The sequence below is a fragment of the Physeter macrocephalus genome, chromosome 11 (assembly GCF_002837175.3).
Source record: "Physeter macrocephalus isolate SW-GA chromosome 11, ASM283717v5, whole genome shotgun sequence".
Classification (NCBI taxonomy): Eukaryota; Metazoa; Chordata; class Mammalia; order Artiodactyla; family Physeteridae; genus Physeter; species Physeter macrocephalus.
In genome coordinates, this window is record NC_041224.1 from 12,151,581 (window position 1) to 12,164,618 (window position 13,038).

The 13,038-nt window shown below is 43.0% G+C and overlaps 1 protein-coding gene and 1 long non-coding RNA gene across 7 annotated transcripts in view; one reads left to right on the top strand and one right to left on the bottom strand.

The window, feature by feature from the left end:
• Positions 1-2,485: 2,485 nt before the first annotated feature.
• LOC129392507 (uncharacterized) lies at positions 2,486-5,526 on the bottom strand. 2 transcript variants are annotated; one of them, XR_008618494.1, is made up of 3 exons: positions 5,474-5,526; positions 2,662-2,767; positions 2,486-2,565 (listed from the first exon to the last, which is right to left on the bottom strand). It is a non-coding gene; the product is annotated as an uncharacterized lncRNA (long non-coding RNA). The 2 variants fall into 2 exon arrangements; XR_008618493.1 differs by lacking the exon at positions 5,474-5,526 and adding an exon at positions 4,044-4,973.
• Positions 5,056-13,038, top strand: part of DCLRE1C (DNA cross-link repair 1C) — a 49,778-nt gene continuing 41,795 nt past the window's right edge. For 2 of the 5 annotated variants that reach the window (XM_024116355.3, XM_028496498.2), the window contains exon 1: positions 5,121-5,310. In XM_024116355.3, the coding sequence (XP_023972123.1) occupies positions 5,202-5,310 (109 nt within the window). In that variant the 5' untranslated portion in view covers positions 5,121-5,201. Of the gene's footprint in view, positions 5,311-13,038 lie in introns of all 5 variants that reach the window. The other 3 variants (XM_007125309.4, XM_024116356.3, XM_055087748.1) reach the window with 3 other exon arrangements.

The window sequence follows — 13,038 nt, forward strand, 5'->3', positions numbered from 1 at the left end:
TCCTGGGACTCATAAGCTAGAGAAAGGGTTCCGTACCAGTGCTTGCCAGCGCCAGTGTCCACAAGGTAGAGCAAGCTCCTAAAAATGGCCCCGAGTGTCTGTGTCCCCAGGACGAGCTGCAGTTGCCTCCTGCCGCTCTGGGAGGCTCTCCAAGATCAGCAGGTAGGTTTGACCCAGGCTCCCATTAAATTACAGCTTCTGGGAATTCCCTGGTTGTCTAGTGGTTAGGACTCTGCGCTCTCACTGCCAAGGGCCCAGGTTCGATCCCTGGCTGGGGAGCTCAAATCCCACAAGCTGTGCAACGCGGCCAATAAAAAAAAAACATTTCAGCTTCTGCCTTGGGTCCCGGTGTGCATGAGATATTGTGTGTGCCTTTGAAGACTGAAGTCTCTATTTCCCCCGGTCCTCTGGCACTCCCGAGAGTAAGCCCAGCTGGCCCTCAAAGCCAAATGCTCTGGGAGCCTGACATGGGGCTGGGGTCTCTCTCCCCTTTGGGAGAATCTCTGCAATTGTAATTATTCTCTCGTTTGTGGGTCACCCACCGAGGGGTATGGGACTTGACTATATCACGACCTGCCCCCCCTACTTGTCTTCTTGTGGTTCCCTCTTTATGTCTATAGTTGTAAAAGATGTTTTCTGGTAGCTTCCAGTCTTTTTCATTGAGGTTGTTCTGCAAATAGTTGTGATTTTGGTGCATCTGCGAGAGAAGGTGAGCTCAGGGTCTTTCTACTCTGCCTTCTTGGCCAGTCTCCTCAGTCTGGTCCTTTCTTAGCTGGTTTATCCTTGACTTCCCCTGTTAAGCCCCTATTATTTCATCCCTTTTGAGTCTGCTACTTTGGTTAAGAGGAACTATTGATATTTGCAGAGCCCAGACGGAATGAAAGCTCATTCCAGGGACTTCAGCTGTACTTGGCCCCAGAAGCTGAGCTCAAATTTTTCTTCTCTGCTTAATTTTTCTGATGGCCTTTTTCTCCTTGCAGAAACAAGCTCTCTCCTTGGCCTCCACACTATACCGTGACACACGTCCATTAACACACTTGTGTAAAACCTCTTGTGTTTATTTGTTTCCATGAGTTTCTACTTCTGCCAGACTGTAAGCTCTTGGTAGACCATGGCTGATTCCTTTATGTACATCCAGGTTCAAGCACAGTGACTGGCACTTAGTAAACACCCAGTAAATAGTAATACCTACCATTTATTGAGCACTTACTATTTTCTGGGGCCTTGGATAGCCTTTACAAACTTTTTTTTCCCTAGTTGAATAATAACACTTTTTAATCAACCAGAGGGTTTGTGGTAGGAAGTGAGAAGAAGAGGTAAAAGTGCTGGAGAAAAACATGTAACTAATGCAAAATAACATATACTGTGACTTAAAAAAAACAACAACCCCCCCCCCCAAAAAAACACCTTCTATTATGTGAATTAGCTGGATAGTGTCTTTCTTTTTTTTTTTTTTTTTTCGGCCGTGCCACACAACATGTGGGACCCCAGTTCCCTGATCAGAGATCGAACCTGTGCCCCCCACATTGGAAGCATGGAGTCTTAACCACTGGACCACCAGGGAAGCTGGGTAGTGTCTTTAATCAGTCAGCTCCTATAGAGAAGGAATATCCTTGCCAATCTTGTTTACTTTGTTCACATTCGCCCGCCTATACACTAATTTTTTTTTTCAAATCTGTTGAGCTATAATTGAAATGCAATAAATAGCAATATTTAGCAGCGTATAATTTGATACGTTTTGGCATATGTATACACCTATAAAACCACAATCAAGTTAATGAACTTGTTTCCTTGTGTACCCAGGCGACTGCTGATTTGCTTTCTGTCACTTTAGATCAGTTTACATTTCCTATAATTTTATTTAAATGGCATCATACAGTATGTACTCTTCTTTTGTCTGGTTTCTTTTGCTCAGCATAATTATTTTGAGACTCATTCATGTTGTTTTGTTGTGTTAACAGCTCATTCTCTTTTCCTCCCCATTTTATTGTGATATAGTTGACATATAACAGTGTGTAAGTTTAAGGTGTATAACATAATGTCTTGAATCATGTATACATGACACCAACATGATCACCACAAGTGTGGCTAACATCCATCACCTCACATACAGTTTTCGTTTTCCTGTGATGAGAACTTTTAATACCCACTTCCTCAGCAACTCTCAAGTATACAGTACAGTATTGTCGACTATAGTCGCTATGCTGTACATTACATTCCCGTGATTTTTTCACCTTATAACTGAAAGTGTGTACCTTCTGACCACCTTCAGTCATCTCTCCCACCCCTCCCCCACCTCTGGCAACCACCAATCTGTTCTTTGTTTCTGTGAGTGCAATTTCTTTAGAGTCCACATATCAGTGAGATCGTATAGGAGTAAATACCCCGAATAAATAATAATAGCTAATATTTATTGAGCTCTTACAATTTTCCAGGACGTTGTGTGGACTTCATTGTTACCACCATTTTAAGATGAGAAAGCTGAGTTATGGAGAGGTTACCTTAACCAAGATCACATAAATAGTAGTGGCTCAGATGCAGTGCTAACCAGGTCCTGTATTTTTTCTAAAAGAATAGCATAGGATACAGTAAATTTATAATGCAGGTTATTTATATTGTCAACTGAAAAAAAGAAAGCACAACCTAAAAGTTGAGACTTACGTTTTATTTGGCAGACTGAGAACTTCAGCCTGGGATACAGCCTCTCAGATAGCTCTCAGGGTCTGTTTCAAAGAGGTAAGGGAGGAGCTAGGATATATAGGAGTTTCTGCAAAAAAAACAAAACAACAACAAATCAGGTAGTCAAACATCAAAAAATTACTGCTAATTAAAGAAAAACCAGACATCTCAAGTTAATGACTTGAGTGCTTTTCTATGTATGGGAAGATGCAAGAGTCTGGGCTTACTGAAATTATTCCCTTGATCTGCACCTTAACTATCTAGGGCTGGTATCCTATTTTTCTCCATCCTGAATCCCCTCAGGGTGCATTGTGGGTGGTGGTGGGGGGTAGCTGCAGTGGCTGATTTCTTGATGGCTGAAACATCCTCTGCTGACTGACGTGGCAAGTGACATTCTTCAACCGCACTATGGACAATGATTTATAAGTACACAAAATTAAGACAAAGATATTCTGTACTGATTTCCTAACAAAAACTTGTATCTACCTCAATAAGTAGTTTTTAGGTATTTAACATAAACTTAATAGCAGTTTTCTGTCCTTCTGGGACAGAATAAGTTGAGGACTTGGAAGTCCAAAGAGCTTTGAGATTTGCAGAAGGATAGAAATTCCCAGCTGGGGAAGGAGGACATAGCAATGCCTAATCATGTTTCACTCTTTTCTTTATGAGCAACCACACGAGGCATTTCTCCTGGGACTTAGTATCCAGGTAATTGGGCTTCTTCCGAAAGTCCATTTCACTTGTATTGTGAGGATGCCAAAGTCTAGTAAGTGACTGAATCTTCCTCTACAAGAGCCAGTATTACATGTGTCTGGGCTATGCTTACCCATCTTTACTACTTTATACCCTATCTTTTAATCCTGACTCTCTGTTTGCCTTTATTCTCTTGTACTGTATCCTTTGTTTAGAGGAGGGAATAAACACGGGGACAAATAAATAAGAATATGAGCCTTATCTTGACCTGTGTGGCCAGGAGCTTCATTGTCAGAGGTGGACACACTGGATTCTGCAAATACCAGGCTCAGTGCAAGATTTGGTTTTAGGTATAGACAGCCTAGTCACAGCGACAGCCTTCTTTTATCCTATGACAAACCATCTTATACCAAATCAAAGGTGTTGGCAATGTATACTAGCAGGGTATTTTACTCAGATTAGTGACGATGGTGTCCACACCTCCCCCCCTCTTCTCCCCTCCCTCTTCCTCCTCTTCCTTTCCTCCTCCTTAACATTTCACCAGAATCTGTATTTGAATAGAACTGTCTGCCATGGCTGCAGGGAACACGCCGATATTCTCTGAGGGTGGCATTCTGATTCTTGTTTTTCCTGGCTAGAACGCATTGTTACTGGATTTATTCCTACATTACCTTGTGTCTCTGTGGAAGCATTTATTTACCACGTTCTGCAAAGTTCTTGTCTCCAAATAGATTGAAAATGACTCATAGGCGCATCTTAGTCGTCTCTGTCATCACTGCAGGGCTTGTTCGGTGCTGTGCACAAAGTAGGACCTCAAGTATTGGAGTTGTGATTAATAATACTGTGGTGTGTAAGGAGACTTGCTGCTAAGGGGTGCGGGTAATGCCATTGTGACTCTTCGGTGAATGTTAATACTTGAGCAAACCTTTTCATAAAGTTGCTTTGGTGGTGAAAAAATTCCAGACCTTTTGCCCATTACCCTACCATTTTTTTTTCTTTTATACATCTTTCTAACTTCCAAAAGAAAAAAAGTTAGAAAAAAGAAAAAGGTCAAAAGGGGTTGAGGTAGGGGAGACTAGCAGCTCAGCTCTCCTTGGGATCTTTACTTATCTACCCTAAGATCGTGCATCTGAGCTGTGATCATCAGGGATCGTGGATTTACTCCGTTTGTAGATTACGTATAAATAGAAGTAGGGACTAAGAGGTTTCGAATCTTCCACAAGCCTGATACCGTTTTCTCACACAATCCTGACGATTATCCTATAAGGTAGACATTGGGAAGGGACAAGAAAGAAGAAGAGAAGCAAAAGAAGGCTTGCAGGATCGCAGCGGACAAGCAGGAAGTGGAATGCATCCGATTTCAAAGCCAAGCTCCGCATCCCGCTTCGCCTCCCTGGGTGGAGCCGCCTGTTTTGGGTGGAGCCGCCTGTTCTGGGTGTTGTCTCCCTTGGCGTTCTCGTTCTTTCACAGACACGGGCAACTCTTCACCAGAGCGACACCGTGTTGTGTCAAGGTATCCGGGAGGAGCCTCACTCCTCGCGCTGCACCCTAGATTCCTCCACCTGGCCTCCCAGCTCTGAGCACACGACACCCCAGTTAGATGGTTTCACCCCGCAGGTCGCGGGCTGCGAGAACTGACTGGAAGCTCCTTGGCGCTGCCCCCCTCCCGCCCCCCGGGCCGCGGGGCTGTTCTGATTGGACATGGCTGCGCCCGGCCGGCCAATGGTGAGGCGGCGGCAGCTTCCCGGAAGTGGCGGCGCGGCCGGCGGCGGCGGGGGCTTCCGTTGCTTTCTAGGCAGGCGACCAGTCCGGCCGGGTTGGCGGACGCAATGAGCTGCTTCGAGGGGCAGATGGTCGAGTATCCAACCATCTCCATAGACCGCTTCGACCGGGAGAACCTGAGGGCCCGCGCCTACTTCCTGTCCCACTGCCACAAAGGTGAGCGAGCGCAGCGGGCCGCCCCGTCCCGGGGAGCCGGGCTGCGCGGGTTCGGGCCCCGCGGGGAGGTCGCCCAGGGGCTGGAGGGAGGGAAGGCGGGGGTCGGGGTCCTGCAGGAGGGAGTTCAGGCTTTGGGAGGCCAGGGGAGAGACTAGCGACTCACCTTGTCCCGGCGGGCTCTTCAGCCCGTCTGACGCTTTAACTCCTCATCGGTACCGCGGGACAGAACAGCGACCCCTAGTTGTCACTGACCCAGGCCACTGATCAGGCACAACTCTTCTATTTTTTTGGAAGCTCTCCCAAGGCCCAATAGTCAGAGGTTGGCAAGGATTACTTAGTTCTTCCCCCATATCCTCGCGATCATGTTATAAAGACAAGTTTAGATGAAATTGTGCCATACCCGCAGACATTGATTAGCAAGCATGCACGCACTCAAATTAAACATCCTGCCTGGGGGCTTCCCTGGTGGCGCAGTGGTTGAGAGTCCGCCTGCCGATGCAGGGGACACGGGTTCGTGCCCCGGTCCGGGAGGATTCCGCATGCCGCGGAGCGGCTGGGCCCGTGACCCACGGCCGCTGAGCCTGCGCGTCCGGAGCCTGTGCTCCGCAACGGGAGAGGCCACAGCAGTGAAAGACCCGCGTATAGCAAAAACAAAAACAAAAAACGTCCTGTCTGTAAGCTCGGCGAAGTGCAAGCTCCGCCTCCTTATAGATGTTCTTTTCCCCTATGAAAGGTTCATTTTGGTCTAGAGGCAGGATGCGGTTTACTTTACAGACGGCCAGGTCAGGCAACTAGAATATCAAGATTTCACAGCTGGAGGCGGTTAGGACTTAAGCTTGGAGCATCACCCCCTAATGATATGGTCCCGAGGCTAGATGCTCCAGGCAAGACTGGAGCGTCTCTAAAACATGTTAGCCAGCCTCCAGAGCTGGAGTACCACTAGTTTCACAACCACGGTCCATTTTTAACATCTGGTATGCTGACTGACGCGTCACTAACTTTACCTATGAAAACAGGTTTAATATTCATTGTGCTAATTAGCACAGCCTTGGGCATTGACCAGCGTTCTAGAAGCTGCCTCTTGGAGTGTGGACTCCCAGAGTAGCTTAAGTAGGATGCCCCCAACCCCTCTTTTGAGGAGTGACTCAGATACATATTCACGTATATATCACACGGTGTGATTTTAAAGTAAATTACAGATATAAGAACATGCCCTTCATCACACAGTTGGTGTGAAGATCAGCTGTTGTCTTGTGTGTGGAATCACTCACTTTAACCTGGTGTAAATCATTGAAATTTCTGCTTTTGGGAAATGCCTCTGCTTTCTGGTTCTAAATCCCTAATTCTCTCTCTTTAATGACGAAAATCTGGACCTCTATCGATTTGCTAAAAAAAAGCACGTGAGCCTCTGTGAGGGTCTTTCTGCTTCTTTTTGAGGACAATATTTTTGTTTTTGTCTTGTTTTTCATTGAGAAGCCACTGCTGGATGAGGATATTTTTACCTTTTGTGTTGAGTCTGCCAGCATTTCTGAACTCACATGTGGTGGCCACAATTAAAGAATGGATTTGGGGCTTGGCCTTCATGTTTTGGAGTAGTGAGTTTGGAGAATGAGTTCATCTAGAGGAATTTGTTTGTTTGTTTTTGTATTTGTGTATTTATATTATTTATTGATTTTATTTTTTAAATTGAAGTGTAGTTGTGAAGTCAGCATAATTAGTTTGTACATTAAGCAAGACTCTCCTGTTCAGCAGTGTATAATAACTTTTCCTGTGCTCTAATCCCATGTGGGTCTGTTTTCCCAATGAGGATGTAAATTGATCAAGGGCAGGAACTCAACTTGTGCTCTCTGAGGTTTGCCACATTACCTATTGGTGGTTTTTAACCTTTTTGGGAAACAAGACTTCTTTGGATGTGCCATGGACTGAATTGTGTCCCCCCCAATTCATATATTGAATCCCTAACCCCCAGTGTGACTGTATTTGGAGAAAGGGCTTTTAGGAGGTGATTAAGGTTAAATCATAGGGTCATAGGGGTGGGGTCCTAATTTGATAGGATTGGTGGCCTTCGAAGAAAAGGAAGAGAGATCTCTCTCCCTCCACAGACACAGTGAGGAAAGGCCATGTCAGCACACAGCAAGAAGGTGGCTATTTATAAGGCAGGAGGAGAGGCCTCACCAGAAACCAACCTTGGTACCTCGATCTTGGACTTTAGCTTCCAGAACTGTTAGAAATACATTCTGTTTAAGCCACCCAGTCTGTGATATTTTGTTACTGCAGCCTGAGCTGACTAATATAGACTATCTGACAAGGTCTATAGACTCTTGTTAAAAAAAATGCAGATGAACATGTTAACATCACATTTTGATAAAAGTTGAGGTGGGCCATGGACCCGCTTGATGCCTCTTTAGGGCCCATCTGGAACCCAGCGCTGTGCTCAGGGCAGACTTGACTAAGCACCAGTGAGGCCTGGAGGACACGAGGGGACCCGTGGCCCAAGATAGTGGCCCAGCGTGGGGGAGGACCCCTTCCAGAGACCACTTAAGATGATTTATTCTGGTCAAGGAAAAGGAAAAAGGCCCTGGAAGGGAGATGCTGGGTGCAGTCCTAGCATCACAACGTAAACTCCCCAGATTCCCTTGACTGGGGTGGTGGGCTGGGGTGTCTTGATGGGACAGGGTGCTGCGCCCTGAGGTAGTTTGGAAGCCTGGAGCAGAGTCCTGAGTCAGCCTTGTGTTTGCCGTGACTCAGACTCTCTGGAAACCCCGATAAGGGAGAGTCCTACCCTGGGATGCACTCATTGGCCCTAAAAGCATGGACCACGAGTGACCTGAGGAGATGCACACTGTGAGGGGGCAGGTGGACTGTCCTGTGGCAGCACGTGTTTGGTCAATGTCGCCCACTTGAGGTGCGGTGATGGCCGTGTTTTCAAGAGTTAAGGATTGTCACATATAAATTTGAGGGCACGTGTGTTGGTGGTAATTAGGGTAATTAGATTTTTTTCTTGTGGGTTATTGTTAGGCTGTTTAACGTTGTCTCCCCATCAACCCAGCTGGACTGCCTTTGCCATTTGCCTTCATCAAGGGTGGTAACAGGCAGTGTTTACATAAATTAATCAAAATGCAGATGAAAGTCATTTTTGGTAAATGATTTGAGGAGGAAAAGACTTTCAAAATAATCTACTTGGCTATAGTTTTGTTTTTTCTTTTAAGTAAAATTAACTTCCCAGCAGCATTTATGTATTAATCTTAAAAGAGCTGGAAAAAAGTTATATAGAGAAAATAATTTTGTATAATTAGCTTTAAACTTTTAAACTTATTATCAGTTTTTAGAAAACTTATAATGAAGATTGTTAATTCATGGTGAGACAGCAGTTTTCATGGCTGAATAATATTTCATTGTGCATATATACCACATCTTCTTTATGCATTTATTCATTGATGGACACTTAGGTTGTTTCCATGTCTTGGCTATTGTAAATAATGCTTCAATGAACCTGGGGGTGCAGATATCTTTTTGAGTTAGTGTTTTTGTTTTCTTTAGTTAAATACCCAGACGTGGAATTGCTGGATCATATGATAGTTCTGTTTTTAATTTTTTGAGGAACCTCCATACTGTTTTCCATAGTGGCTGCACCAATTTACATTCCCACCAACAACAGTGCACAAAGTTTCCCATTACTCCACATCCTTTTCAACGTTTATTTTTCTTTTTGATAATAGCCAGTCTAATGGGTGTGAGGTGGTATTTCATTGTGGTTTTGATTTGCATTTCCCTGATGATTAATGATGTGGAACATCTTTTCATGTGCCCGTTGGCCATCTGTATGTCTTGGGAAAAATGTCTATTCAGATCTGCCCATTAAAAAAATCAGATTGTTTTTTTGCTGTTGAGTTGTATGAGCTCTTTATATATTTTGGATGTTAGTCCCTTATCAGATACATGATTTGCAAATGTTTTCTCCTATTCAGTAGGTTTTTTCCTTTCTTTGATACTTTCCTTTGCTGTGCAAAAACTTTTTAATTTGATGTAGTTTGCTTAGTTTTGCTTTTGGTGTCAGATTCAAAAGATCACCACTAAGACCTATGTCAAGGAGCTTACTGCCTATGTTTTCTTCTAGAAATTTTATTGTTTCAGATCTTAGATTCAAGTCTTTAATCTATTTTGAGTTAATTTTTGTGTATGGTATAAGATAATGGTTAGGTTTCATTCTTTTGCATGTGGCTGTCCAGTTTTCCTAACACCATTTATTGAAGAGACTGTCCTTTCCCCATCATATATTCTTGGTTTCTTTATCATAAATTCTCAGTAATTGACACTATATGTGTGGCTTTATTTCTGGGCTTGCTATTCTGTTCTGTTGATCTATGTGTTTTTATGCCAGTACCGTACTGTTTTAATTACTATACATTTGAAACAATACATTTTGTAACCAGGGAGCATGTCTCTAGTTTTGTTTTTTTTCAAGATTGCTTTGGCTATTTGGGGTTCTTTTGTGGTTCTATACAAATTTTATGATTATTTGTTCTATTTCTATGAAAATTGCCATTGGAATTTTGATATGGGTTGCACTGAACCTGTTGATTACTTTGGGTAGTATGGACAATTTAACAATATTGATTCTTTCAATCTATGAGCATGGAATAGCTTTACATTTATTTGTGTCATCAATTTCTTTTTTTTTTTTTTTTTTTTTTTGGGGGTATGCGGGCCTCCCTCTGTTGTGGCCTCTCCCGTTGCGGAGCACAGGCTCCGGACGCACAGGCTCAGTGGCCATGGCTCACGGGCCCAGCCGCTCCGCGGCATGTGGGATCTTCCCAGACCGGGGCGCGAACCCGGTTCCCCTGCATCGGCAGGCGGACGCGCAACCACTGCGCCACCAGGGAAGCCCAATTTCTTTTATTAATGCTTGTAGTTTTCAATATACTAGTCTTTACTTCCTTGGTTAAATTTATTCCTACGTATTTTATTCTTTCTGATGTAGCTGTGAATGGGATTGTTTTCTTAATTTCTCCTTCTGATGGTTATTTGTGTGTAGAAATGCAACAGACTTCTGTATGTTAATATCCTGCAACTTTACTGAATTCCTTTATTCTAACAGTTTTTTGTTTTTAATATATCTTTATTGGAGTATAATTGCTTCACAATATTGTGCTAGTTTCTGTCGCACAACAAAGCGAATCAGTCATATGCACACACACGTCCCCATATCCCCTCCCTCTTGAGCCTCCCTCCCATCTTCCCACCCCTCTGGGTCATTGCAAAGCACCGAGCTGATCTCCCTGTGCTATGCTGCGGCTTCCCACCAGCTAACTATTTTACATTCGGTAGTGTATATATATATATATATATATATATTTTTTTTTAACTTTCGATTTTTATTTATTTTTTTACACAGCAGGTTCTTATTAGTTATCTATTTTATACATATTAGTGTATATTTGTCAATCCCTATCTCCCAGTTCGGTAGTATATATATGTTGATGCTACTCTCACTTTGCCCCAGCTTCCCCCTCCCACCCCATGTCCTCAAGTTCATTCTCTATGTCTCCATCTTTATTGCTGCCCTGCCACTAGGTTCATCAGTACCGGTTTTTTAGATTCCATATATGTGCGTTAGCATGTGGTATTTGTTTTTCTCTTTCTGACTTACTTCACTCTGTATGACAGACTTAGGTCCATCCACCTCACCACAAATAACTCAATGTTGTCCCGTGTTATGGCTGAGCAATATTCCATCGTACATATGTGCCACATCTTCTTTATCCATTCATCTGTCAATGGGCATTTAGGTTGGTTCCATGTCCTGGCTATTGTAAATAGTGCTGCAGTGTGGTACATGACTGTTTTTGAATTATGGTTTTCTCGGTATATACCCAATAGTGGGATTGCTGGGTCGTATGGTAGTTCTATTTTTATTTTTATTTTTTATTTATTTATTTTTTTTCCTGTACGCGGGCCTCTCACTGTTGTGGTTTCTCCCGTTGCAGAGCACAGGCTCCGGACACGCAGGCTCAGCGGCCATGGCTCACGGGCCCAGCCACTCCACGGCACGTGGGATCTTCCTGGCCCGGGGCATGAACCCGTGTCCCCTGCATCAGCAGGCAGACTCTCAACCACTGTGCCACCAGGGAAGCCCCTATTTTTAGTTTTTTAAGGAACCTCCATACTGTTTTCCATAGTGGTTGTATCAGTTTACATACCCACCAACAGTGCAGGAGGGTTCCCTTTTCACCACACCCTTTCCAGCATTTATTGTTTCTAGATTTTTTGATAATGGCCATTTTGACTGGCATGAGGGGATACCTCACTGTAGTTTTGATTTGCGTTTCTCTGATAATTAGTGATGTTGAGCATCTTTCCATGTGCCTCTTGGCCATCTGTATGTCTTCTTTGCTGAAATGTCTATTTAAGTCTTCTGCCCATTTTTTAACTGGATTGTTTGTTTTTTTGATATTGAGTTCCATGAGCTGTATGTATATTTTGGAGATTAATCCTTTGTCTGTTGTTTTCATTTGCAAATATTTTCTCCCATTCTGAGGGTTGTCTGTATGTCTTGTTTATGGTTTCCTTTGCTGTGCAAAAGCTTTTAAGTTTAATTAAGTCCTATTTGTTTATTTTTGTTTTTATTTCCATTACTCTAAGAGGTGGGTCAAAAAAGATCTTGCTGTGGTTTATGTCAAAGAGTGTGTTTTCTATGGCTTCGTGGTATGGTGTTAAGAATTGTTCTAATTTCATTCTTTTACATGTAGCTGTCCAGTTTCCCCAGCACCACTTATTGAAGAGGCTGTCTTTTCTCCATTGTATGTTCTTGCCTCCTTTGTCGTAAATTAGGTGACCATATGTGTGTGGGTTTATCTCTGGGCATTCTATCCTGTACCATTGAGCTATATTTCTGTTTCTGTGCCAGTACCAAACTGTCGTGATTACTGTAGCTTTGTAGTATAGTTTGAAGTCGGGGAGCCTGATTCCTCCAACTCCATTTTTCTTTCTCAAGATTGCTTTGTCTGTTCGGGGTCTTTTGTGTTTCCATACGAACTGTTAAATTTTTATATAATTCTGTGAAGAATGCCATTGGTAGTTTGTTGGGGATTGCATTGAATCTGTAGATTGCTTTGGGTAGGGTAGTCCTTTTCACAATATTGATTCTTCCAATCCAAGAACATAGTATCTTTCTTCATCTGTTTTATGTCATCTTTGATTTCTTTCATCAGTGTTTTATAGTTTTCTGAGTACAAGTCTTTTGCCTCCTTAGGCAGGTTTATTCCTAAGTATTTTATTTTTTTTGTTGCAATGGTAAATGGGAGTTTTTCCTTAATTTCTCTTTCTGATTTTTCATTGTTAATGTATAGGAATGCAAGAGATTTCTGTGCATTAATTTTGTATCCTGCAACCTTACCAAATTCATTGATTAGTTCTAGTAGTTTTCTGGTGGCATCTTGAGGATTTTCTATGTATAGTATCATGTCATTGGCAAACAGTGCCAGTTTTACTTCTTTTCCAATTTGTATTCCTTTTATTTCTTTTGCTTCTCTGATTGCTGAGGCTAGGACTTCCAAAACTATGTTGAATAAGAGTGGTGAGAGTGGACATCCTTGTCTTGTTCCTGATCTTAGTGGAGGTGCTTTCAGTTTTTCACCATCGAGTATGATGCTTGCTGTGGGTTTGTCATATGTGGCCTTTATTATGTTGAGGTAGGTTCCCTCTATGCCCATTTTCTGGAGAGTTTTT